The following is a 27353-nucleotide window of genomic DNA, read 5'->3' on the forward strand; positions in this document are numbered from 1 at the left end:
TCGTCATCTTGGAAAGGTGTCTATTTATGCCACCAAAGTCCCTCCATCCCGTTTTTAAAGCAGGTGACACACACTGCAAGCGGTTGAGCGTGATGGGCTGCACCCAGCATCCACCAGACCCCACAGCAGGTTCTACTGAGCAGAAGTCATAATTCAGGCACCAAAAAAGCCCCCGAAAGCCTTCATTTCCACTCAATCCTGCAGCTCAGTTGGTGCTGCGGGCAGAGACAGCTCATGGGTGCCCTCTCCTGCCATCCCGAAGTGGTGGCCGTGATGCAGGTGCCCATTTCCATCCACACACAGCCCAGCCGTGCTCCACTGTGTCTCTGTGTCCTCTCCTCGCTTGGACCACTGGTATGCACAGGGTGGAGAACCCATTGCAGGCAGCCAAGCACACGTCCCTGCAGAAGACAATTCTGAGCAGCCCGGCTCTTGCTGGGTGTTCTAAGCTCTCAGCAAACCTCCAGAAGAAGTGATAGGAGAAGGTGATGGAGAAGGTGATGGACCTTTAGGCAAAAACCACCCCAGAGAGACCAAAAGCTGCTTTCTGCTTGGCAGCCAACCTTTCTGGGGATGCTGTGGGGATCAGCACGTGGTTGGGGTGCTCCACATCTGAACCCTGCCTCCAGCACAAGATCACTCTGGGACCATCCACGGGGCATCCTCACTGTTCTGTAGGAGACCATCCATGAGGCAGCAGAGGCACAGCATGACAACGTTTGTGCAGGAGACAGGTGAGCCCATCTCTCCCCAACTCTCTGTCACCACTGTTTGGTGGTTGTCATCTCAAAGGTCTCCACGCTACACCTCGCATTGACAGCGTCCCTCATTCTTCTGCTTGTTCTGAATGAAGGGGGTGCAGAGAAATGCCCAGAGCTGCTGGGTGGCTCCATGCTCCTCACCTGAACACGCACACAGCTCCTCTTCATGGCCAATTGCTGCAGATTCATCTTTTTCCCTATTCACCCTCAAATTTAAGCTCTTCAGAAGAGGAGCAGAGCTGCTCATCATCCAGGGTCACAGAATCATAGAATGGTTTGGGTTGGAAGGGACCTCAAAGCCCATCCAGTTCCAACCCCCTGCCATAGGCAGGGACACCTCCCACTGGATCAGGCTGCTCCAAGCCCCATCCAACCTGGCCTTGAACACCTCCAGGGATGGGGCAGCCACAGCTTCTCTGGGCAACCTGGGCCAGAGCCTCACCACCATCACAGAACATTTCTTCCTAAAATCTCATCTCAATCTCCCTGCTTTCAGCTCAAAACCATTCCCCCTCCTCCCACCGCTACACTCCCTGACTAAGAGCCCCTCCCCAGCTTTCCTGGAGCCCCTTTCAGCACTGGAAGCTGCTCCAAGGTCTCCATGGAGCCTTCTCTTCTCCAGGCTGAACAACCCCAACTCTCTCAGCCTGTCCTCATAGCAGAGGTTCTCCAGCCCTCGCATCATCTTTGTGGCCTCCTCTGGACCCATTCCAACAGATCCATGTCCTTCCTGTGCTGAGGACTCCAGAACTGAACACAGGACTCCAGGTGAGGTCTCGCCAGAGCGGAGCAGAGGAGCAGAATCCCCTCCCTCACCCTGCTGGCCACGCTGACTGAGTTCACAGGACCTACAAACAGGTTTTAGCTGTGGTGGAACAGAGCAAAACATAGCAAGTTTTCCTTTCCGGCTGCGAGGGGAAGGTAACAAGGTCCAACACGGACCACCACAATCCCACGGTGGCTGCGAACAGCGCACACTGTCCTGCCTATGCTCACTCCTCGATTTCTCCTTCTCGCTGGCACTCGCTTGAATGTTTTGGTCCAGAATACGATCCCTCATCTGTGACTCTGCTTATACAGCATTTAGTGCTGAGTAAGAGCAGCTGAGGCCTCGTCCAGCCACCTCTGCTGGGCTCTAGCACTGAACATCTGCAGAATATTAATCAGCTGCAGGCTCCTAATGAGTGCTCACTGCTAACGACCTTCACCAGGTTTAGGAGGTTGAAGTTCCTATCCAAGGGAACAGCTGGTGCCAGAGGAGCACAATGGGCAGTGCCCCAGACCACACCGACCACCCCATGCGCAGACTGAAGAAGAGCTTCAAGGTTTCTTCAAACCCACCTGAGATGACTTTGTTTTCCTTCCCCAAGTCATGATGCGGCTCGCAGGGTGCTAAGAACAGGCAGCTCTCAGTCACACCAGTGAGATGGCTCCAGCCCCAGGTGGCTGCCTGTGTGGTCTGGGCCACCACGACTTGGGGTGGTGCTTTTAGCAAGCCTCTGACCACCCCATCCCATAGTGACCTACACACCCGTGTCAGGATGCAGCAAAACAAAGGCTGCCCTTCTCCTGAGGAACAAGGTGGGTGAATGTGAATCTTTTCCTGGAGGGAAGTAAATCGGAAGCAATGCAGCCTCTGGTTCCAGCATAGGAGGACCCAAATCTCTGCCCTGAAGGGCACTGGTCCCATATTGTCCTCCCCCAGCACAGAATCATAGAATGGTTTGGAAGGGACCTCAAAGCCCATCCAGTTCCACCCCCTGCCATGGGCAGGGACACTTCCCACTGGATCAGGCTGCTCCAAGCCCCATCCAACCTGGCCTGGAACACCTCCAGGGATGGGGCAGCCACAGCTTCCCTGGACAACCTGGGCCAGGTTAGCCCAATCCAAGCTAAAGATGCAAGACCAAACTTACATCCTTCCATTTTTGTGGGACGACAGTTTTTCTCTTCCCCACCACCGAATTTCCCTTTGCACTGCCCATCCCTGTTCCTGCTCAGGAGCTGCACAAACCCCTCTCAGACGCAAACTCCGGGCAGCAGAGCCTGCATCTTCCCCCTGGGATTTCAAAGCACAAATTCATTAAAACATAAAATCACTTGGTTGGAAACGACCTTTGAGATCATCAAGTCCAACCATACCTGTCCACTACTGAACCACATCCCTGAGTACATCATCTACACAGCTTTTAAATCCTTCCAGAGACGGGGATTCCACCACCTCCCTGGGCAGCCTCTGTCAGGGCCTCAGAACCCTTTCCACAAAGAAATTTCTCCTGGTGTCCAATCTGAACCTGCCCTGGTGCAGCTTGAGGACATTTCCTCTCATCCTATCAGTTCTTACTTGGGAGAAAAGACCAACACCCATCTCACTACAACCTCCTTTCAGGCAGTTGTACACAGTGATGAGGTCTCCTCTCAGCCTCCTTTTTCTCCAGGCTAAACAATCCCAGGTCCCTCAGCCACCTCTCATAACCCTTGTTCTCCAGCCCCTTCCCCAGGTCCATTCCCTTCTCTGGATGTGCTCCAGCCCCTCAATGTCCTTCTTGGAGAGATGCCCTTGGCCTTCTTGGCCACCTGGGCCACTGCTGGCTCATGTTGACCCACTGTCAACCAACACCCCCAGGTCCTTCTCTGCTGGGCAGCCTTCCAGCCACTCTTCCCCAAGCCTGAAGCTGCATGGGGTTGTTGTGACCCAAGCGCAGAACCCGGCACTTGGCCGTGTTGAACATCATCCCATTGACCCCAGCCCATGAATCCAAGCTGTCCAGACTCCTCTGCAGAGCCTCCCTACCCTCAAGCAGATCGACCCCACCTCCTAGCTTAGTGTCACCTGTGAACTTACTATGGATGCACAGAATAAGATCATCGATGATCCATGGCAGGAGAGTTGGAACTAAATGATCTTTAAGGTTCCTTCCGAGCCAAACTATTCTATGATTCTATATTGAACCGGTCAACCCTCTTCCTCAGGATACGCACCCCCTTTTTGGTCACTAGCCCAGTGTTGGTGGTAGACATCAACCAAAAAGCCCCATGAAGGATGCTGGAAGCACTCAGCCACACAAGGAGCCGAGGAAAGCGTATTCCTCTAGAGGGAAACCTCCGCTTGCAGCAGCCTGAAGAGCTTTGCTGCAATGAAACGCTGACTCACCCTCCTCCTCCTCCTCCTCCCATAGCCCAGCTCGCAGCTCTGCCAGCCAAAATAAATAGCGGGTACCTTTCTGCCCTCATTTATTTCTTTGGCAGCGCTTCACAGACGTGGTTTAGCCTCTCAGCAGTAAAAAAAGTAAAAAAAAAAAAAAAAAGAAGAGGAAAGAAAATATTGCTGAGCAACCCCCTGATGGAAAGACTATTGGAAACAGCTTGTTCAATGCAGGAAGGTTTTTCTCTTCCAGATCACAGCCCCAGTTTCAGCCTGGAAGCAGCCGCAGCTACAGAGCAGCGGCCGCAGCCCATCGGCAAGAGGGTGGGTAACTGTGCACCGCCAAGATAAAGGAAACAGCGCTGAAAAAGTAGGGACTTAGGGAGGGCAAAGCTCAAACGTAGCCATAATGAGCTTCAGCACAGCTCTTCACCTCGGCATAAGTGGAAAATCTCTCCTAGGAGAGGTGGAACCAAGGGTTGTTGTGACCCCACCGCACCCAAGCTGCATGTTGCACCATTTCATGGAATTCATGGAGAATGGGTTGGATTGGAAGGGACCTCAAAGCCCATCCAGTTCCAACCACCTGGCCATGGGCAAGGACACTTCCCACTGGATCAGGCTGCTCAAAGCCCCATCCAAGCTGGTCTTGAACACCTCCAGGGATGGGGCAGCCACCGCTTCTCTGGGCAACCTGGGCCAGGGCCTCCCCACCCTCATAGTGAAGAGTTTCTTCCTAACATCTAATCTAAAACTTCCCCATTCCAATTTAAAGCCATTCCCCCTCATTCTATCACTCCAGGCCTTTGGAAAAAGCCCCTCCCCAGCTTTCCTGGAGCCCCTTCAGGCAGTGGAAGCTGCTCTAAGGCCTCCCCAGAGCCTTTTCTTTTCTAGACTGAACAATCCCAACCCTCTCAGCCTGGTGTCGTAGCAGAGGTGCTCCAGCGTTCGCATCATCTCCGTGGCCTCCTCTGGACCCATTCCAACAGTTCCATCTCCTTCTTCTGTTGGGGATTCCAGAACTGGACACAGGACTCCAGGTGGGGTCTCCCCAGAGCAGAGCAGAGGGGCAGAATCCCCTCCCTCCCTGCTGGCCACGCTGCTTTGGGTGCAGCCCAAGGCACAGTTAGTTTTAGGGCTCTGAGTGCACGTTGCCAACTCATGTTGAGCTTCTTATCCACCAACACCCCAAGTCCTTCTCAGCAGAAGGAGATTTCCCCCGGGGCTTGCTGTGAGCAAGCCATGGAGAGTAGAAAACCAGCAGGACCACGGTGCTGGAGGCCCCAGGGGCAGCTTCAAAGCCTGGCAGAGATCAGGAATTTCCTCCCACCAGTGTAGAGCAAAGCCGGCGCGGCAGGATTCATGCAGAAATGGGTTGGGAAGGGATGGGTACGGCAGCCTGGGACATTTTTGTACAGGGTGGGAACTCAAGTGGGAAGGAGTCAAAGGATGTAGAATCAGAGAATCGTTCGGTTCAAAAAGAGATCACCTAAACATGAATAAGGCCAAGGGCCAAGCCCTGCACCTGGGACACAACAACCCTGAGCAGCTCCAGGCTTGGGAAAGAGTGGTGCATGCAAACTTCTAACCCCAATATAGAATCACAGAATTGTTTAGGTTGGAAAGGACCTTTAAGATCATGGAGTCCAACCATTAACCTCAGACCGCCATTAACTTCTATCACTGAATCACATCCCTAAGCACCACATCTCCAGCTCTGTTAATTCCCTCCAGGGATTGGGACTCCACCACCTCCCTGGGCAGCCTCTGCCAGGGCCTCAGAACCCCTCCAATGAAGAAATGTTTCCTGATGTCCAATCTGAACCTGCCCTGGTGCAACTTGAGGCCATTTCCTCTCATCCTATCACCTGTCACTGGGAGAAGAGACCAACACCCACCTCACTACAACCTCCTTTCAGGCAGTTGTTCAGACAGTGATGAGGACCCCAGGTCCTTCAGCCACCTCATAACAATTGTTCTCCAGCCCCTTTTCCTTCTCTGGACACTCTCCAGCCTCTCAATGTCCTTCTTGGGGTGAGGGGCCCAAAACCAAACCCAGGATTTGAGGTGTGGCTTCACCAGAGCCGAGTCCAGAGTCACAATCCCTTCCCTACTCCTGATGGCCTACGCTATGTCTGATCCAAGCCAAGATGCCACTAGCCTTCTTGGCCACTTGTTCCAATCCTTCTTCCCATTTCCAGTGCTTGGGAAATGAACTTTTCAGGTGCACATGATGAAAAGTGAGGAATTTGAGTCAATATTTGGCCTCATGGCTGGATACAAAGGTAGGGACTATGGGAATAGGAGGGACGACCGAGGTGAGGAGTGATTTTACATCTTCCCCCATGAAGGCAGTGACAGAGAGATGGGGCTTTAACCTCCACTAACACAATTATTTATACAAATGGGAGCACAATGTCTCTTTTTTCCTACTGCAAAGCACGAGATGCAGCCTTATTTTATCATCCCCATTCACACCACAGGAAGCAGGACCTGCGGAGCTCCGATAACATTGTAGGAAACCCTGAAAACAGTTAAACCAATTGTTTTAGCCCCAGGTTTTGCCTCAAATAAACCTGCTGAGCTTCTTCCTTACATACAACCCTTGACCACACAACCTCAAAGACAACAAACTCCAAACAGCCTTTTATTCAGGTCTCCAAAGAGCAAACGCTATCTTCCTCCTGCTTCCATTCAAGCCAGTATCAAAGCCCAGGAGCTGCCACGAATTAGCAAAGCTGGGGCTGGAAAGCACAGCCTTTGGGAGCTGCTTCTCCTCCAAGAGTCAATGAGCAGTCAAGGAAATGAGGGCTCAAGGCAGAAATCACAGAATCACGGAGTGGTTTGCGTTGGAAGGGACCTCAAAGCCCATCCGGTTCTAACCACCTTCCATGGGCAGGGACGCCTCCCACCGGACCAAACTGCTCAAAGCTTTGTCTCACCTGGCCTTGAACACCTCCAGGGATGGGGCAGCCACAGCTTCCCTGGACCAGAGCCTCACCACCCTCACAGGAAAATATTTCTCCCAAAGATCTCATCTCCACCTTCCCTCCTGCAGCTTAAAACCGTTCCCCTCATCCTATCCCTGCACTCCCTGATCAAGGGCCTCTCCCCAGCTTTCCTGGAGCCCCTTTCAGTACTGGAGGCTGCTTCAAGGTCTCCCCAGAGCCTTTTCTTCTCCAGGCTGAACAACCCCAACTCTCTCAGCCTGGCCTCACAGCAGAGGTTCCAGCCTTCAGATCATTTTTGTGGGCTCCTCTGGACTTGCTCTGACATCTCCATGTCCTCCCTGTGCTCAGGATTCCAGAACTGGACACAGGACTCACGGTGGGGTCTCACCAGAGCAGAGGGGCAGAATCCCCTCCCTCACCTGCTGTGCTGCCACACTGCTTCGGAAGCTGCTCTCTCCCTCGTTAAGAGAGCGGACAGGTTTCAGCTCTCAGAGCAGCGTCAGCTCGCACACGCCAACATCTCTTCAAAAAATCACTCAGAACAGAACAGAAAACCTTTATGAAGCCAAAAAAACAAACCAGCTGAAAGTCAGCTGCTTCCTTATTTTAGAAAGGGTGTGGTTTTGCAAGAGCAAGTGTTTCCAGAGCAGCTGTGCCAAATCTGTCTTAGCTGCAGGCTAACTCAAACCTTAACTGCAAAGCATCTTTCTAATTACAGACCTTTAACTAATTACAGGTTGAGGTTTTTGGTCTTGCGATGGTGACTGCTTTTGATGCCCTCTCTCCACGTGCAGCTCCAGGTCAAACTCGACCTCTCCATGGTGGGCAAAAAAGGTGAGGAGATGCTGCTTGCTCAGCTGATAGGAGCTGCAGAGATGAAGTTTCCAGAGGCAGAAGAGAGAAAAATCCTTTCTGAAGGGACATCAAAGAATTAAAACTACTCTGTTCAGAGGTGGGTTCTCTCCACAAAGCAAAGGTTAATCTGTCTACAGCTCTGAAAGTTACCCTGGTAAATGAATAGCTCCTGCAGGTGGACATCCATAAAACATCCATGGATAAGCACTGCTCACTCTTCAGTCGCACGCTTGAGAGACCGTACGTGTTTGATTGTGCCCCTGGACTCAGCACTGGAGAGGCTGCACCTTGATTCCTGGGCTCAGTTTTCTGCCCCTCACTCCAAGAAGGACATTGAGGGGCTGGAGAGCATCCAGAGAAGGGAACAGACCTGGGGATGGGGCTGGAAAACGAGGGTTATGAGAGGCAGCTGAGGGACCTGGAGTTGTTTAGCCTGGAGAAAAGGAGGCTGAGGGGAGACCTTCTCACTGTCTACAACTGCCTGAAACGGGATTGTAGCGAGGTGAGTTTTGTTTTCTTCTCCCAAGTGACAGGAGATAGGATGAGAGGAAATGGCCTCAAGCTGTGTCAGGGCAGATTCAGATTGGACATCAGGAAAAATGTCTTCATGGCAAGGGTTCTGAGGCCCTGACAGAGGCTGCCCAGGGAGGTGGTGGAGTTCACATCCCTGGTGTTTAAAAGCCGTGTAGAAGAGATACTCTGGGATCTAGTTTACTAGTGGACAGGTTTGGTTGGACTTGATGATCTTAAAGGGCTTTTCCAACCAAGCAATTCTATGATTATCACAGTACAGACGGCACCAGGCCATATGTCCAACCTGACACCAGCAAGACTCCATAAGCTCTTCTACAGCTTTGCCTTGGACCAGTGGTGTGGTCTGCGAGGTCATTCTGTGTAAGGAAGGAGGATAAAACCAGAAAAGATGGACTTTTGTATCGTTAGAGTAGGGGCATTGTAATTCATGGTCAGAAACAATAAAGGACCAGCAAAGCCAGGCTGGACACAGACTGTCTCCCTGGGATGGTGGAAAGACCACTCTTGCATCAAAGGAGACTCAGTTACCATCACCCATCACCCAGACTGGGCCATATCCCGGGAAAAATGCTTCTTGTAACGTTCCACCTCAGCCAGGCAGCTCTCGCACTTCACCATCCCCCATTACAGACTTCTGCCTTAAGTCTCCCTTGTTACAGTTTAAGCTCATTACTTCCCATTTTCAAATTGCAAAGTGCAATTAAAGCCCATTCAGATGTTTATAAACAGCCCAAAAGGGGCCTCGGTGAATCTGTTCCCTCCGGCCCCTGCTGCTTCAAAGCAGTTCCTAAAACTGGGAGAGAAAACCCAGCCAGAAGAATCATTGACTCACCTGGTTGGAAAAGACCTTTGAGATCATCAAGTCCAACCATACCTGTCCACCACTAAACCAGATCCCTGAGCATCTCATCTACCTGACTTTTAAACTCCTCCAGGGATGGGGATTCCACCACCTCCCTGGGCAGCCTCTGCCAGGGCCTCAGAACCCTTTCCATGAAGCTTTCCTGATGTCCAACCTGAACCTGCCCTGGTGCAACTGGAGGCCATTCCCTCTCATCCTATCTCCTGCCACTAGGGAGAAGAGACCAACATCCACCTCGCTACAACCTCCTTTCAGGCAGTTGTAGACAGTGAGAAGGTCTCCCCTCAGCCTCCTTTTCTCCAGGCTAAACAACTCCAGGTCCCTCAGCCGCCTCTCCTAACTCTTGTTCTGCAGCCCCTTCCTCAGCTCCGTGCCCTTCTCTGGATGAGCTCCAATCCCTCAATGTCCTTCTTGGAGTGAGGGGCCCAAAATTGAACTCAGAATTCATAGAATAGAATCATAGATCTATTCGAGGTGTGGCCTCACCAGTACCGAGTCCAGGGCCACAATCCCTTCCCTGCTTCTGCTGGCCACGCTGTGTCTGATCCAGGCCAAGATGCCACCGGCCTTCTTGGCCACCTGGGCCACTGCTGAGAAAACAGAAGGCAGAGGGTTGTTAGACACCAGCAGCGTTTAGGGCCCCTGTGCACTCACTGTGATCATCTGCTGTGTTGGATGCTATGGGCACTTGGCAGACGGTTTTTAGCCGGATCCAACATCCCTGCATTGAAGAAGCGGGAAGGCACGGTTCACACTTCAGCTTGTAACACTCGGCCCATGTTTACCTCCTCCCTGGAACTGCAAAGCAGGAGGAAACCACAGGTTTCTCACCCAGAAAAGGCTCCAGAAGGAGATGCAGAGGGCATCTCCCATCCCACGTGTACATCCTCAACAGAAGAAGGAGATGGAGCTGTTGGAACAGGTCCAGAGGAGGTTACAAGGATGATTCAAGGGCTGGAGCACCTCCCATACGAGGACAGGCTGAGAGAGTTGGGGTTGTTCAGCCTGGAGAAGAGAAGGCTCCGAGGAGATCTTACAGCGACCTTCCAGTACCTGAAGGAGCTACAAGAAAGCTGGAGAGGGCCTGTTCATAAAGGCGATATGGTGATAAGATGGGGGAAATGGGTATAAACTGGAGAGGGACAGACTTAGGCTAAGCATAAGGAAGAACTTCTTCACCATGAGAACGGGGGTGCCCTGGCCCAGGTTGCCCAGGGAAGCTGTGGCTGCCCCATCCCTGGAGGTGTTCAAGGCCAGGTTGGATGGGGCTTTGGGCACCCTGACCCTGTGGGAGGTGTCTCTGCCCACGGCAGAGGGGTTGGAATTAGATGATCTTTAAAGTACCTTCCAACTCAAACCATTCTATGATCCATTCCATGATTCTATGATTATCACAAAATGAAAACACCCATGAAAACAACAACCTTGGGTGGTTCACACTCTGTCCCTCATCACCCACAGTCTCCACACACCACGATTCTTTAATCTCATCAACAAAGAGACCAGGATCCTTTAGTCTAATCAACAAACCCTGCACTACGAAGGGGCACCATACAACTACCAGTGTTCTCCAGGAATGAAAGACTCGTAGGTGGGAATGTAGCCACAGCAGCCCGGGGACCTTGTGCTCATCTCTCCAGAAGAGAGATGCTGGAGGAGCTTAAGGAGCTTAAGGATGGAAAGTCCACATCCTGCCTGGCCCTTCCTTTTTCCATCACCTCCCTGGTTTTTGCTCCCCAGAGAAAAGCCTTGGGGAAGGAACTCCATGATGAAGGAACTTGCATGATGGAGCATCCATGGCTCAGGGGAGCAGCTCTTTGCCTGCCTCAGTGTCTCCAGCTCTGCCCATACAGCCGGGAGTGCAAGGCTGAGCTTCTCAGCCCTGGCACTTCCTTTCCTATCCTCATACCGATGATATAACCTCCTCTCGAGGTGTGCAGGACAAGGACACGTGGCTTCCAGCCCTCAGGTAGGCAAGTGGCCACAAGTTTTTGCCTCTCATTGGCCTTAAAGATGAGCACAGCACCTTCTTGTGGGGTGAAAGGAGGACTTTTGGAGCAGCTTCTGCTCTGAAGCCACCTTGAGCCAAACACTTACCCCCTCTCTCATGTCTGAGCAGCACTTTAAAAGCAGTTTAACCCGCGTGGGAATCTGGTTATGCTGAATAAACCATGAGCGCCCTCCTCATTAACGGAGGCTTAGACTGAATTAAAATCCTTCTGCTTCGGTTAAAGTCAGCCCAGATTAGAAAACCCCTAAAATAAATCAACCCTCCTGGTTTAACCAGCTCTCAACTCCTGGTTATTCCCTCTGGCTGCTCTTAACCCCTTCCAGTATGGAACAGGGTTCCAGGAATGCTGGAGAGCGGCTCTTGATCAGGGAGTGCAGGGATAGGATGAGGGCAAATGGTTTTAAGCTGAAAGAGGGGAAATTTAGCTTAAATATAAGGAATAAATGTTTTCCTGTGAGGGTAGGGAGGCTCTGGCCCAGGTTGCCCAGGGAAGCTGTGGCTGCCCCATCCCTGGAGGTGTTCAAGGCCAGGTTGGATGGGGCTTGGGCAGCCTGAGCCAGTGGGAGGTGTCCCTGCCCATGGCAGGGGGTTGGAATTGGATGGGCTTTAAAGTCCCTTCCAACCCAAACCATTTAATGATTCAACAGGTTCTCAGCTGCTGGTTATTTTCTGTGGCTGCTTTTAACCCCATTTTCTCCCTCTCCCTCAGCATTGATACCACCACACGAGGCTCTCTGCCCTCTGGATCCCCAGCTCAGCTGCCAGAGCCTCCGGGGATGGATGCGGGTGACACATCGGCGCAAGAAAGACCGCAAGGAAACAGCACAAACCCCAAATTTCATGTGCCATAGATACAGCGCTGAGGAGTCGGAGGGATGAATCATCACACAAAGCAAGAACAATTAGAGATTCACAATCGGGAGAAGGGAAGGCTGGGGTGTGATGGGAAGAGGGAGGAGCAGGGCTGGGATTAGTTACTTAAGAAACATTACTAATATCTCAAGTTACCTTGCAGCCCCAGGCCAGAGGAGCAACCACGAGGGGGTGGGAGGTTAATAAAAACATGTGATTACATGTCACTGCGTCCCACATCCTTCCCTGACGGCCAGGAAAGCTCTTTTAGGTAATTAAAGGATAACGATCCTTTACTTTGCAGCCACAGAAACACTTGGCATGACCACGTTTTGAGCCTCACCTCTGCAGAGGGAAACGTCTCCCTCTCCGTGAAGGGGAATCCTTCCCTTTCCCAACTGGGAAATGCAGCCCAGGCGAGCAAACGGAGTTGGTTTGGGGCAGAAGGCAGGGGAGGTTCCAGGAAAAAAATCACTTTTCCACTGAGACATTTAAGATCAAGGAAGCATTTCCCCAGCTATCACCTAGTCTGAGCAATGGGGACCAGTCCTGCGCTGATACCGGGGAGCATTTAACAGCGCAGCCCTTGAGGCTGGGGCAGCTACTTAACGTCCGAGACACCAACACACCCGTTTCACTGACCTGGGTTTCTGAGGGGACTCTTTGGGCTCCTTTGAACCAAACCAGCCACTGCTTTTATTCCTCTCATCTCCCCCTGCTGCCGTGTGGGTGGACGAGCCATGCGAAGCTCCTGCTTTCTCCCCCTGGCCTTTGCTCCCCGCGTCGCTCTTGTTGCCCCCATGGTGGTAGAGGCTGCCCTTGGCCTTCTTCTCTTCCTTCTTCGTTTCCTCAGGTTGTTTGTCCTTCTTCGTATCCATGGAAAAGACCATGGGTGCGGCAGCTTGAGTCGGTTTGTTCTCTAAGCGACTGTTTTCTTCCATCTTGGCTCTGCCCAGGTGGTTACTGAGAGTGACGGCTTTCGTGGAGACCCTGAGCTCTTCTTGCAAGGCTAAGGTGGGAGGAGAGGGGATGAACCTGGGCTCATCTCGCTGCTGAGGCCTCTCAAAGTTGCTGACCCCCCAAGGCACCTCGTGGGAGTCAGGATGAAGGGGGGTGAAGCCAAAGCTTTCCTCCTGCCGCCTGGGGACGCCGGTCACGGACAGCGGTGCTGAGCTTGGAGGGACAGACACGGGGCTCTTTGGTGCAGGCTCGTCACTGTAAATGTGGCTCCCGTTGATGCAGAGGGAAGACCGAGACACGGGATCGTTCTTTGGCTTCAGGTTTTGGATTGCTTTGGGCTCCAGGACAGGGCTGACTTGGGAGACATCGTCACTGAACGCTCTTTTGTGGGTCAGCTTTGGAGACGGCAAGAAGTCTTTTACTGGGGGAATCAAACATAAACAAAGGTGAGGCCATCTGAGCAACAGGTAGGACAAGCATCGTTATCTTCTACTTGCAGTCATTAAGGAGACCTGTGGAATCACCCTGGCTTTCTCATTCCCAGGCTCCACCAGATTAGAACTGGAAATGCAAAGCGTGGGTCACAGGCACGTGGCTATGTTCCCCCCAAGCACATCACCTCTCACTGCAGGACCTGGAGAGGAGTCTCCACGAGATGACAAACCCCCTGTTTGAGAAGATCCGAGATCAATAAAAAATGCAAGAAACTACCCAGAAGCTGCTTAAAGGGATTACGTTTCCATCAGATTTAAGAGTTTGCATTGAGTAATTGGTGAGGCAACAGTTGCCCGGAGAAGTCGTGGCTGCCCCATCCCTGGAGGTGTTCAAGGCCAGGTTGGATGGGGCTTGGAGCAGCCTGATCCAGTGGGAGGTGTCCCTGCCCATGGCAGGAGGTGGAACTGGATGGCCTTTGAGGTCCCTTCCAACCCAAGCTATTCCATGATTCTATGAATAAAAGATGAGGAGCCTTCAAGCTCTGCTCCGACAGATCAGGCTGCTGCTTTGCGTGCCGTAAGCCCGCTGGGTCCAATGCCTCCTTCTCCCTCCTACTCCTGACCCTTTGGCTATTGCTGATGCTCAGCAGATTTTTGGGATTACATGGAGCGCCTGGTGAGAACGACTGCCCAGGCTTTCAAAAGGAGTGGGGCCAGCAGGGCAAGGGAGGGGATTCTGCCCCTCTGCTCTGCTCTCATGGGGAGAGCCTGTGTCCAGTTCTGGAATCCCCAACATAAGAAGGAGATGGAACTGTTGGAATGGGTCCAGAGAAGGTCACGAAGATGATGTGAGGACTGGAGCACCTCCTATAGGAGGCCAGGCTGAGAGAGGTGGGGTTGTTCAGCCTGGAGAAGAGAAGGCTCCAGGGAGACCTTAGAGCAGCTTTCAGTATGGAAAGGGGCTCCAGGAAAGCTGGGGAAGTACTTTTTCCAAGGGCCTGGAGTGATGGGACGAGGGGGAATGGCTTTAAATTGGAAGCGGGAAGATTTAGATCTGCCATTAGGAAGAATTTCTTCACGATGAGGGTGGTGAGGCACTGGCCCGGGTTGCCCAGAGAAGTTGTGGCTGCCCCATCCCTGGAAGTGTTCAAGGCCAGGTTGGATGGGGCTTTGAGCAGCCTGAGCCAGTGGGAGGTGACCCTGCCCATGGCAGGAGGTTGGAACGGGATGGGCTTTGAGGTCACTTTGGACCCAAACCATTCTGTGATTCTATGACTCCAGGTGGCACACAGCTGCTCTTCTCTCCTAGCCAGAGCTGCTGTCTCCTTCACAACAACATGAGGATGATGGGGCCAGACTGGTGCCTCCACTCACTCTCTGGCTGTGCACGGCAACATCACCCAAGTAGAAATCATTTGGGCAGCTTCAGAGCACGGCAAAAAGCACCCTGTCCCCAGGGACTCCCACCCAATATGGGAATTTGCCGTCTCCAGCCAATTAAACCATTTAATTATATTTTTAGTTCGCAAGGGACGGCAAGAATTAATTCACTACAAGGGCCTTTTTTGTTTGCAAATCGCTGCTCTCCAAGCGCCAAGAGCTCAGATTGCTTTAATCACCGGGAACCGGTCAGTGTTTGAGCTTTGCCACCAAGCCGGAGGCGTCTCATTAGGCAGCCGGGCAGCAGCGCGGCTTGGCAGCGACGTGCCTTGCTTCACCCAGCTCTCTCCCAAGGGCTTACTGCTACGAGCCAGGGTTTGCCACCCACTTTTAGAGGGCAGAGAGGGTCCTAAGGCTCCCTTGTAGCCCACAAGCTCATGGTGCACTCTGCAGCATCGATGTAAGTCAGGCTCAGCACAAAAAGCAAAGTCCTGTCCATCTCCTCCCATTCTGGTAACCACATTACTGCCAGCATGGAGCTCTCAGAGGGTTTGAAGCTGAAGGAATGAAGATTGAGATGAGCTCTTAGGAAAAAATGTTTTCCTGTGAGGGTGGGAAGGCATTGGGAGCCCAGAGAAGTCGTGGCTGCTCTATCCCTGGAGGTGTTCAAGGCCAGGTTGGATGAGGCTTTGAGCAACCTGATCCAGTGGCAGGTGTCCCTGTCCATCGCAGGGGGTGGAACTGGATGAGTTTTGAGGTCCCTTCCAATCCAAACCATTCCATGATTTGGGCAGGACACTGCTTCTTAGGTAAGCAATTACTTAAGAGATTTGCAGGAAAGCCTCAACAGTGGGAACAAAGAAAAGCAGGGGAAAAAGAAAAGGGGAGGTGGATTAAGAACGTTATCCTCTTACCAGAGCGCTCCGTGGACAGACTGCTGTGTCTGCTCGGGGATTTGGTTACCTCGGGGACATTTGCAGCCAAGCCCAGGCTGGCAGAAGAGATGGTGCTGTCAGATCCCAGGGAGGTGTTGGATTGCGTCAGGGATGACTTGCGTAGCTTGTTCTTCAAGAAGAAGCCTTTGACTTTGGACTTCTTGCCCCCAATGTCGTAGTCATCCTCCATGTCGAGGGCGCCCATGCTGCTGGGGATGATGGCAGAGGCCGACTCCAAGTCGTATTTCTTCTTGCCCTTCACCTTGTCCTTCAGCTTTCCAAAAGGCGACCGTGGCTTGTCCTTCATGGACAGGTCGAACATGCTCGCTGTAAGGCTGTTGCGCGTAAACTGGATGCTCACCAGGATCTCACCACGCTCCTTCTCCTTCTTCCCAGGCTTGGAGTGTAGCTGGTACCATCTGGAACCGGAGAGGAAAGAAAAGAAAAGGCCTTTCCATTATTTCCAAGAGCAACAAACCCAAAAAGACCACAAGGAGAAGGATGCTGGGTTGGAGATAGCACGAATGCCCCAGAAGTTACCTATGAGCTGAGACAGAGACAGACAAATGCCAACCATGGAGGTACCCAATGGAACCAGACCTCTCCCTGAACCACAGCAGCTTTGAAAGAGCGCTGTCTGCATCCCTGTCCTAAAGCACTTCCAGTTAAAAGCCTTGCAAACACCACCTCACCCACCCCGGTGTCGGACACCGCCGTGCATTTCAAGGGCGAAGTTCCTGGTGGCCAAATGTTTGTAGGGTCAGTTGGGACATTGCTGTGAGCCCGCGTTTAAGAAAGGACAGTGCTTTGTGTTTGAGTTTTAAATATTCAAGAGCCAGTGACTCAGAATAAATCCTTTCAAGTCAGAGACATCACCATAATGGCAAAGGCACCATAACGGCAAAGGCACTCAACAACATTCATTAAAATAACTTTATGCCAGGCTCGCTGTCCCTCACCCAAATAAAGATGCTGGAGTTTGCCTAGAAATGTCCTTGCATCAAGCATTTAGAGGATGCTGCACCACGGGAGACAGTAAGGGCAGGCAGAGCTGCTCCCACTCTGCTCGGCTCTGGTGAGACCCCTCCTGAAGTCCTGTGTCCAGTTCTGGAATCCCCAACACAAGAAGGAGATGGAACTGTTGGAACGGGTCCAGAGAAGGCCACGAAGATGATGCGAGGGTTGGAGCATCTCTTCTATGGGGACAGGCTGAGAGAGTTGGGGTTGTTCAGCCTGGAGAAGAGAAGGCTCCAGGGAGACTTTCGAGCAGTTTCCAGTGCCTGAAGGGGCTCCAGGAAAGCTGGGGAGTGGCTTTTTCCAAGGGCCTGGGGTGATGGGATGAGGGGGAATGGCTTTAAATTGGAAGGGGAAAGATTTAGATGAGACATAAGAAAAAATTCCTCATGATGAGAGTGGTGAGGCCCTGGCCCAGGTTGCACAGAGCTGTGGCTGCCCCATCCCTGGAGGTGTTCAAGGCCATGTTGGATGGGGCTTTGAGCAGCCTGATCCAGTGGGAGGTGTCCATGCCCACGGCAGGGGGTGGAACTGGATGGGCTTTAACGTCCCTTTCAACACAAACCATCTATGATTCTATGATACACCTGGAACAACAAATCAAAAAGAAAGTGAACACATGGAAGAACCGAGGTCCTTCACCCAGGTACCACCAAAACGCAGGAGGGACAATGAGTCAGGATTAAGTCCTCATTCCAATTCCTACCACCTCGTAGAATCATGGAACAGTTTGGGTTGGAAGCGACCTCAAGGCCCATCCAATTACAATCCCCCTGCAATGGGCCGGGACACCTCCCACTGGACCAGGCTGCTCAAAGCCCCATCCAACCTGGCCTCCAGGGATGGGGCAGCCACCACTGCTCTGGGCAACCTGGGCCAGGGTCTCCCCACCCTCACAGTAAAACATTTCTTCCTAAGATCTCATCTTAATCTCCCCTCTTGCAGCTTAAAACCGTTCCTCTCATCCTATTTCTGCAGTCCCTGATCCAGAGCCCCTCTCCAGCTTTCCTGGAGCCCCTTTCAGTACTAGAAGCTGCTCTAAGGTCTCTGTGGAGCTTCTCTTCTCCAGGCTGAACAACCCCAAATCTCCGCCTGTTGCAATAACACATAGAAAGGTAAAAGCCCAAAAGCTTCTGAAAAAAACCCTTCAAATTCCATCATTTCCTTGGAGAAATATATTTTCCTACTTGATGGGCACCCAACAAATGCTATTGACGTTTAAAATACCTGATTAAGGGTTTATCTCTTTCAGCTTCAAACCATTCCATCTCATCCTATCCTTGCACTCCCTCACCAAGAGCCCCTTCCCAGCTTTCCTGTAGGCTCCATCCCACCCCAATACGATGCCCATCTCAAAAGTTTCAGTACCCAGGCTTCAAGGTTGAAAATATGCAGGCACATAGAAAGAAAAATACAACTAAAAGCAGCGTTAACTCCTTAGAGCAACTCATGGGCTGCAAAGAGAGACCTGGACAGGCTGCCAGGAAGCAAGAGTAGGTGAGTCAGGCGGATTTTTCCTGTAGGAGTGATGAGGAAAAGGCTGCTCGGAACAGGCTGCAGCCACAGCACAGCAAGCATTGCATTGCTTGGTTTGATTCAAGACCTGGAAGAAGTTCAAGAAGGAAGGGCAGCAGCAGCCTGCCAGCTGGGAGAGGATCTGGGGGCTGAATCATGGAATTGCTTCGTTGGAAAAGACCTTTGCGATTGAGTCCAACTGTACCTGTCCACTAATAAACCACATCCCTGAGCACCTCATCTACACGGCTTTTAAACCCCTCCAGGGATGGGGACTCCACCACCTCCCTGGGCAGCCTCTGCCAGGGCCTCAGAACCCTTTCCATGAAGACATTTTTCCTGATGTCTAATCTGAACCTGCCCTGCTGCAACTTGAGGCTGATTCCTCTCATCCAGTCGCTTGAGAGAAGAAACCAACACCCACCTTGCAACAACCTCCTTTCAGGCAGTTGTAGACAAGGAGAAGGTCTCCCCTCAGACTCCTTTTCTCCAGGCTAAACAACCCCAAGTCCCTCAGCTGCTCCTCATAACCCTTGTTCTCCAGTCCCTTCCTCAGCTCCGTTCCCTTCTCTGGATGTGCTCCAGCCCCCCAGTGTCCTTCTTGGAGTGAGGGGCCCAAAACTGAACTCAGGATTTGAGGTGCAGCGTCACCAATACCAAGTCCAGGGGAAAAGAAATCCTGCAAGTCATTTTTATATCTTACGTCATCCCATGGAAATAAGAAATAGAAAATCTGGGTGGATTAACATCAGGAAAGGCACAAGCTGCTGGGGACGAGGAGATGGAACAGCCCTCGAGAGCTCCTCACGGGCTCAGCTCATACAGATGCACTCTCAGCACCGCCCACCCCATCACTTCTAATGTTGTGGTCATTAGAATGGATTTGGGTACTCAGTGGCAACTCATCCAGAAGAACAAGCCTTAGAACCCGATCTGCTTCAAACAGCAGCCGTTCCAGGCAAAACCTCTGCTTATGCTGAATTAAGGCGGTGTTTTTGGTTCCCAAGACCTACTTAGCAGCCAGGAACCAGTTGGGACTACACCTCAAACAGGGAGCAGGGCTATTTTTAGACTGAGCTCTAAGTTTATGCCACAAGATGAGTGTTGAGGAGGATTAAGTTGTTCCACGTTGGGTTTTGCCTTGTTTTTATGAATCAGTTCCAGTGGAACAGGAGATGCAAACACTGCCGTGGCCTCGATGTGTCAGGAGAGCAGGATCGGGGCAGGTTCCAAGCCCCAACCCAGATAAACACGAACACCCACAGCATCTTTTCACTCTTAACCCCATCACAGACCCCTTGGTTTCCCATGTTTCTGCCTCAGAGGAGAACATGATGTCTTTAGAGAAGACTATGAAGGACTTTTAGGAGGGCACAAAGGTGATGCGAGAGCTGGAGCATCTCTGCTTTGAGGACAGGCTGAGAGAGTTGGGGTTGTTCAGCCTGGAGAAGGCTCCAGGGAGACCTTAGAGCAGCTTCCAGTACTGAAAGATGCTCCAGGAAAGCTGAGGAGGGACTTTTTCCAAGGGCCTGGAGTGATGGGACAAGGAGGAATGGCTTTAAATTGGAAGGGGGAATCATAGAATCATAGAATCATTAGGTTGGAAGGGACCCACAGGGTCATCGAGTCCCATCATAAAGAAGAAGAAGATTAAGATGAGACATTAGGAAGAAATCTTCATGATGAGGGTGGTGAGACACTGGCCCAGGTTGCCCAGACAAGTTGTGGCTGCCCCATTCCTGGAGGTGTTCAAGGCCAGGTTGGATGGGGCTTGGAGCAACTTGATCCCATGGGAGGTGTCCCTGCCCATTACAGGGAGTGGAACTGTATGGGCTTTAAGGTCCCTTCCAACCCAACCATTCTACGATTCTATGATACACCTGGAACAACAAACCAGTTTCTGCCCATACAAACCCTTTTCCAGTTCTGAAATAGCAGCCTCAGGCTTTGCAATTTAAGTGCAGACTGATCGCTCTGAATTTATCTGGGTTACATCCATCAGCCTATGGAAGAACTGCTGGCACTGAGGAGCACAGGGAGATGGAGGAAGCCGTGCCAAGCATGTATAGCACCAAGGGCTGCAAGGACCTGCTTCTCAGAGGAATTCAAGAGGCCTCTCTTGAGGGTGGTGCCACCAGCTTGGGTCCAGCTCCTAGCTGCACAGGACACCCAGGACAAGCCATCCAGGGCACCACAAAGATGATCCAAGGGCTGGAGCACTTCCCCTATGGGAACAGGCTGAGAGAGTTGGAGAAGAAAAGGTTCTGGGGAGACCTTAGAGCAGCTTCCAGTACTGAAAGCTGAGGAGGGGCTCTTGATCAGGGAGTGCAGGGATAGGACAAGGGGAAACAGTTTTAATCTGAAAGAGGGCAGATTGAGATGAGATCTTAGAAAGAAATATTGCCCTGTGTGGGTAGGGAGGCCCTGGCCCAGGTTGCCCAGAGAAGTGGTGGCTGCCCCATCCCTGGAGGTGTTCAAGGCCAGGTTGGATGGGGCTTTGAGCAGCCTGATCCAGTGGGAGGTGTCCCTGCCCATGGCAGGGGGGTTGGAACTGGATGGGCTTTGAGGTCCCTTCTGCCTCAAAATATTCCATGATAATATGATCTCCGGGCACCTACTCCTGGAATGCTCTTCTTAGCAAGGTTTGGAGGGGTCACAGCCTGAGGTGGACTTCGCTACTTAAAGTAATCATTAAATTAAACAGCCTGCCCGGTGCCAGAGCTGGTGATGGTCGGGAGCAGCAGGATTGCTCCTAGCTAAGGTAACGTGCTTTGTGCCCCTTCCCTTGCTCCCTACAACTGTGTCCCCCTTGAACACAGAGCACAAGATGAAACCTGCAGCTCCCCAGCCTGCTGCCCCTGTATCAACGCCCTTCTGCTCTGTGGAGAACGGCTTCTTTCTACCCATCAGCTACTGCAAGGCGACGCTTCTCCTGAGACACCCTGGCCATGGCCACATGGAGAGCCAAGCTTGCCCAGAGACATCTCCAATGCATCATATTCAGGGAACAGAGCTCGGGCCAGCTGGAAGACATGAGTTGCAGGTTCAGGCTTCTGAAAAAAAAACCTATTCTTGAATAAAAACACAATTCTTCCCTCTCACACCCCATGGGTTCAGAGCCTTTGGGCATCAGGAGCCTGCCTGCAGCACTGGACCGTGCTGGGCACATCCCCCCAAAGGCAAAGGGCTCCTCCAGCATCACCCCAGGATCTGCAGCCATGGAAAAGGCTGAGGGGAACCCAGGCATCGCTGGAAAAGAAATCATAGAATCATAGAATTGCTTGGTTGGAAAAGACCTTTGAGATCATCAAGTCCAACCATATCTGTCCACTACTAAACTAGAACTCTGAGCACCTCATCTACACAGCTTTTAAACCTCTCCAGAGATGGGGACTCCACCACCTCCCTGGGAGAGGCTCTGCCAGGGCCTCAGAACCCTTTCCGTGAAGAAATGTTTCCTCATGTCCAATCTGAACCTGCCCTGGTGCAGCTTGAGGCCATTTCCTCTCATCCTATCGCCTGTCACTCAGGAGAAGAGACCAACACCCACCTCACTACAACCTCCTTTCAGGCAGTTGTAGACAGTGATGAGGTCTCCTCTCAGCCTCCTTTTCTCCAGGATAAACACCACCAGGTCCCTCAGCCACCTCTCATACCCCTGTTCTCCAGCTTCTTCCCCAGCTCCATTCCCTTCTCCAGATGCGCTCAATGTCCTTCTTGGAGTGAAGGGCCCAAAACCTGAACCCAGGAGTAAGGGTGTGGCCTCACCAGTGCCGAGTTCAGGGACACAATCCCTTCCCTGCTCCTCTGGCCACGCCGTTACCGACACAGGCCAAGATGCCATTGGCCTTCTTGGCCACCTGGGCCACTGGTGGCTCATGTTCACTCACTGCCAACAACACCCCCAGGTCCCTTTCCTCCAGACACCTTTCCAGCCACTCTTTCCCAAGCCTGGAGCCGCACGGGGTTGTTGTGTCCCAAGTTCAGGACTCAGCACTTGGCTTTGTTGAACCTCATCCCGTTGCTCTCAGCCCATGGCTCCAGGCTGTCCAGATCCCTCTGCAGAGCCTCCCCACCAAAGAGAAGGAAGCAGCGAACTACCCCAGAACACACGGGGTGGGGAGGAAACCTCAAATGGAACCGTGCCTGCAGACAGAAAGGGGAAGCAACCGGAGGCCCCTGTGAGCTCTTGGGCAGCTCTTGGGAAGCAAGAGGTGCTCTGGGGCTTTGCAATCTCCCGTCCTGCAGCAGCGACTCTGCTCGGCGAGGGCCTCCCCGGCCCCGCTGCGCAGCTCTGCGTGTTCATTTAGGTCACCGTGTTTAATCAGCGCAGCCGAGCTGCCTCCAGTAGAAGCTTTTCCCGGGCAAACGCTGCGCTCTCCTCCCCCTCACCTCCAGCGAGGGTGAAGGAGAAGATCGAGCTGTGCAGCACAGCTGCCAAAAGACAGATTTGGGAGGAAAGGCAGAAAGTGCCTGGCATCTATTTTTACATTTGCTGTTGCCGGGATCAATCAGAGCAGCGAGGGAAGCCTGGAGAGCAGAGCACAAAGAGCCACAGCTCCAAGAACCCAAAACCCACGTGCTTTCCTCCATCCTCCAGCATCATCCTGTCCCAGAAAGCCAACAAGAGCAGAGTGACAGCGAAAATCCACCTGGGCATGGAAAAAAGAGCGGAGGAGCCGTTTGTTAAGGAGGAAAAGCGACCCCATGGAGGATGCTGACAGCAGGGATCTGCTCGGGGTCACCGCTCAGCTTGCGCTGTCCCCCTTCCTCTGTCCATCATCCTCTGTTGGGCTGCAGGGTTCCTGAGGAACATGGGGAGCCCCTGCTTCTAGAAACCTTGTGGTGGGTTTCTAACTACAGAGGAAAAGACTTGGGTGCTTCTCTCCATCAGTGATAAAACCCATCTGGTTTTACGAGCGCCGTGGTCTGGATATGGTGCCCCAGCACTTCCTGGAATGGGAAGCCAACCTGCCGGGATGACCAAGGAGCCAACCCTTAAGAGACCATGAAGAGGGAATCCCAGGGGAGAATGACCCCAGGTTTTCTGTCACCCTGCCCCTTCCACATCCCTCTCCTGCTCAAGTGACTCCTTCAGCACAAAACCATGAATAAAGTTGAAACCTCCACCCTGCCAACAGCTTTGCAGGTCCTCATCCTAAAGCCCTGTGGGGACACAAACTCATTCTGGTGGTTTGGGATTAGTATAGTCGCGACACTGGGATGAGATCAGGCAAGAAGGGCAGCGCTTACAACACGGCTTTTGGAGATGCCCTGTGCACCATCAGGGCACCATCCTGCCCTGTTCTCAGGGAGGACATAGGTCCTTCCAAGGACTCACAGGTCCAGGTGGGATTCCCCAAGGGATCCCCATCCACCCTCCAGCTCCACCAGACCTACCTCACCGCAACAGACCTTCAGGAACGGTCCTCCAGTTTCACTCCTGGACTGGTCCCAGTGCTTTTCTAGCAACAGGTTCAAGAGAGCTTCCTTGAGTGGTTAAGTCCTTTAGGAACTCGCAGGATTCATGGATGCATACAAGGAAGGATGCACAGCCAGAACATTTCTAGAGTGCTTCGGGGTTAGATGCTTTCCAAAAACCTCCGAAAACCGCTCAGTATTGTCAGGTGGCTGAGGTGCTCCTCAACCCAAACAGAAATGCTCCTGCTCCAAGCAACTCGGCCACCTGAGCTGCATCTGGAACAAGAGAGAGCTCAACGCAGAGCCAATGCCTCTTCCTCAGCCACACCAGTCTGTCATTTACTGCTGATTCATCCCTGCAACAAGGTCTTCCCTGTTTATGTAGAAAGCCCCAAGTCTTTAATTAGAGCCTAATAGCAACAGAGAAAGCAGGACAGAGCGCAGGAAAGGCAATGAAGGGAAAACAAGAATGAGAGAATCATTGGGTTGGAAAAGACCTTTGAGATCATCGAGTCCAACTGTATCTGTCCACTACCAAACCAGACCCCTGCGCACCTCATCCGCCTGGCTTTTAAACAGCTCCAGGGTTGGAGACTCCACCACCTCCCTGGGCAGTTTCTTGCCAGGGCCTAAGAACCCTCTTGGTGAAGACATTTTTCCTGATGTCCAATCTGAACCTGCCCTGGTGCAACTTGAGGCCATTTCTTCTCATCTTATCAATGTCATTTGGTAGAAGAGACCAGCACCCACCACGCTACAACCTCCTTTCAGGCAGTTGTAGACAGTCAGAAGGTCTCCCATCAGCTTCTTTTCTCCAGGAAAACCAAACCCAGCTCTGTTCCCTTCTCTGGACGTGCTCCAGCCCTTCAATGTCCTTCTTGGAATGAGGGGCCCAAAACCGAACCCAGGAGTCAAGGTGTGGCCTCACCAGTGCTGTGTCCAGGTGCACAATCATTCCCTACTCCTACTGGTCACGCTGTGTCAGATCCAAGCCACGATGCTGTTGGCCTTCTCGGCCACGTGGGCCACTGCTGGCTCATGTTAAGCTTCTGTCAATCAACATCACCAAGTCCTTCTCCTCCAGGCTCCTTTCCAGCTGCTCTTCCCCAAGCCTGGAGCTGCACGGGGTTGCTGTGACCCAAGTGCAGGACCTGGCACTTGGCCTTGTTGAACCTCATCCCGCTGGTTTCAGCCCATGGATCCAGGCTGTCCAGATCCCTCTGCAGAGCCTTCCTGCCCTCAAGCAGATCGATATTTCTGCACACCTTAGTATCATCCACAAACTTACTAAGGGTTCACTCAACCCAGATCATCAATAAAGATACGGAACAGAACCGCACCCACAAGGAGCACCACTTCTCCTGGCAACCCCCCTCAAAGGTCACAGCACAGGCAACAAAGAGGCATTTTGTGGAAGCAAGAGCTGAAGTAGCCCTGAGGAAACACACGCATCGCACCAGGTCAGGAGGAAGCTCACCTACCCGAGAAGGGAAGTGGAGGGTGGAAAACAACCCAAGCCTGGGGAGTTTTGTGCTTTTTTTGTCTGGCTTCGTGTTTTCAAGAGAGCTTCCCCCACACTGGGAAGCTTTTCTGCAGCGTAGGTTCGTTTTCGTGTTGGTTTTGGATGGCCTATTTTGCAAGGTGATCCCTCTCAGCTGCTAAAAAGCACAGATGGGAAATAAACACAGGCAGATTCCCCCGCTGACGGGGAAGAAAGCGGCTGAGGTGGGAAGAAGTTCATCTCTCCACACGTTCCTCTGAGAAGTACTTGAAAACAAACTCAAACAAAGCAACCCCCCACCGCTCATTAGATAATGCAGCTCATCGCTAACGAAGCAGCTCAACCCGGCGCCTCTAATAGATTCCAGTTCTGACACGGCCAACGCAGCTGCTTGAGAGAGCGCCAACTAAATGGGATGTCGGAAACATCTAGATGATCTTTAAGGTCCGTTTCAACACCAACCATTCTACGATTCTATGAAGCAAAGAGTGGGAGTCGTGTGTGGCGAGAGGAACAAGAGGATGGAGCTATGGGCTCGGTGCTCCAAGCGATGGATTGCTGAATCACAGAATCACCAGGTTAGAAAGGACCCATTGGATCATCGAGTCCAACGATTCCTAACACTCCCTAAACCATGTCCTTAAGCACTCCATCCACCCGTTCCTTAAACACCTCCAGGGAAGGCGACTCGACCACCTCCCTGGGCAGCTGTTCCAGAGCCCGATGACTCTTTCCATGAAGAATTTTTTTCTGATATCCAACCTGAACCTCCCCTGGCGGAGCTTCAGGCTGTTCCCCCTTGTCCTGTCCTCAGTCACTTGGGAGAAGAGCCCAGCTCCCTCCTCTCCACCACCTCCTTTCAGGTAGTTGCAGACAGCAATAAGGTCTCCCCTCAGCCTCCTCTTCTCCAGGCTAAACAACCCCAGCTCTCTCAGCCGCTCCTCATAAGACTTGTTCTCCAGCCCCTCACCAGCTTTGTTGCTCTTCTCTGGACACTCCAGAGCCTCAACATCCTTCTTGTGGTGAGGGGCCCAGAACTGAACACAGTACTCAAGGTGCGGTCTCACCAGTGCTGAGTACAGAGGAAGAATCACCTCCCTGGACCTGTGGTCACACCGTTTCTGATACAAGCCAAAATGCCATCGGCCTTCTTGGCCACCTGGGCCACTGTTGGCTCATGTTGCACCAGGGCACAGATGGAGCAGGACAGCTTCAGGAGCAGGGTAAAAATCAGAGACAGAGAAGAGCTATCAACCACCAGGACAGCCCTGGCATGGGAGTACAGGTGATAACTTCATCCAGTTTAGGCTGAGAGGATGTGAGACTTTGCCCTCTCCAGCGCAAGATGGGCAGGAAAGAAGAAGAAGGGATGGAAGACTTAAGGAGCCATGAAACAGAGCATGAAACATTTATGAATGAACAGGAGATAGTAATAGCAAGAGACAAAGTGATTCAGCTATATTTATCTGCTCACGCTCCAGAGTATCCAAAGTTCACATCCTCCGAGTCACGAACAAGCCACCAAACCACATTTGTGGTCACCAAATGACCTGAGCGACCAGTCAGTGCTGCCTGGACACCACAAAACCAAGGGATGAGGTCCCTGTGTGAGGATGGGAGCAGCCATGGTATGGACACGCTCTCCACCTTAACGGATGTTCTCCCTCTGGTGACAACATGTCCCCTTGGAAGGCAAGAGGAGCAGAGAGCAGAGCCCACCGTGCTTTGTGGTCACCAGAGAGGAAGGGCTGGCAAGAAACATCCTCAAGCTCTGTCGGGAAGGAAGGAATCACCTTGGAAGGATGAACCGAAGTGGAGAGGCTCCTGAAGGATGGTGTGAGTGCTGGCTGAACTTGGCATGTGGAACAGCACAAGCTCCACCCAAGTCTGGAGCTTTGTACTGACAGGTTTGAGGTGTGTTCTGAGCTGGCTGTGGGTTTTCCGCAGCCGGAGATGCGTTGACCTCGCTGCACGAGAAACCAAGGGCGCAAAAGGAAAGTTAAAAACCCAAGCCCCGAGCTGACTTTGCAGGATTGCAAAGCACGATGGAGAGCGAGGAGCTGCTCCACAGGTTCCCCCACCGCACCTGGGGAGCTGCTTAATGCACAACTCAACATGCATGAGACGGGCAGGAGAAACGTGTTTTTGCTGTTAAATCCTTTCCTGCTTCCAGCTGGGAAAAGCATCATAGCAGGTTTTGCACGGAGAATGCAGCACCTGGG

The 27353-nt window shown here is 52.3% G+C and overlaps 1 protein-coding gene across 7 annotated transcripts in view; it reads right to left on the minus strand.

Moving 5' to 3' along the window:
- RAB11FIP5 (RAB11 family interacting protein 5) overlaps positions 1 to 27353 on the minus strand; it is a 56132-nt gene that overhangs the window by 15069 nt on the left and 13710 nt on the right. For 4 of the 7 annotated variants that reach the window (XM_054065877.1, XM_054065876.1, XM_054065875.1 and 1 more), the window contains exons 2-3: positions 15660 to 16099; positions 12614 to 13352 (exon numbers count right to left, since the gene is read on the minus strand). In XM_054065877.1, the coding sequence (XP_053921852.1) occupies positions 12614 to 13352; positions 15660 to 16099 (1179 nt within the window). Of the gene's footprint in view, positions 1 to 12613; positions 13353 to 15659; positions 16100 to 23624; positions 23915 to 24380; positions 24534 to 24558; positions 24933 to 27353 lie in introns of those variants that run through there. The other 3 variants (XM_054065872.1, XM_054065873.1, XM_054065874.1) reach the window with 3 other exon arrangements.

The sequence above is a fragment of the Cuculus canorus genome, chromosome 4 (genome assembly GCF_017976375.1).
Source record: "Cuculus canorus isolate bCucCan1 chromosome 4, bCucCan1.pri, whole genome shotgun sequence".
NCBI classification, from domain to species: Eukaryota; Metazoa; Chordata; class Aves; order Cuculiformes; family Cuculidae; genus Cuculus; species Cuculus canorus.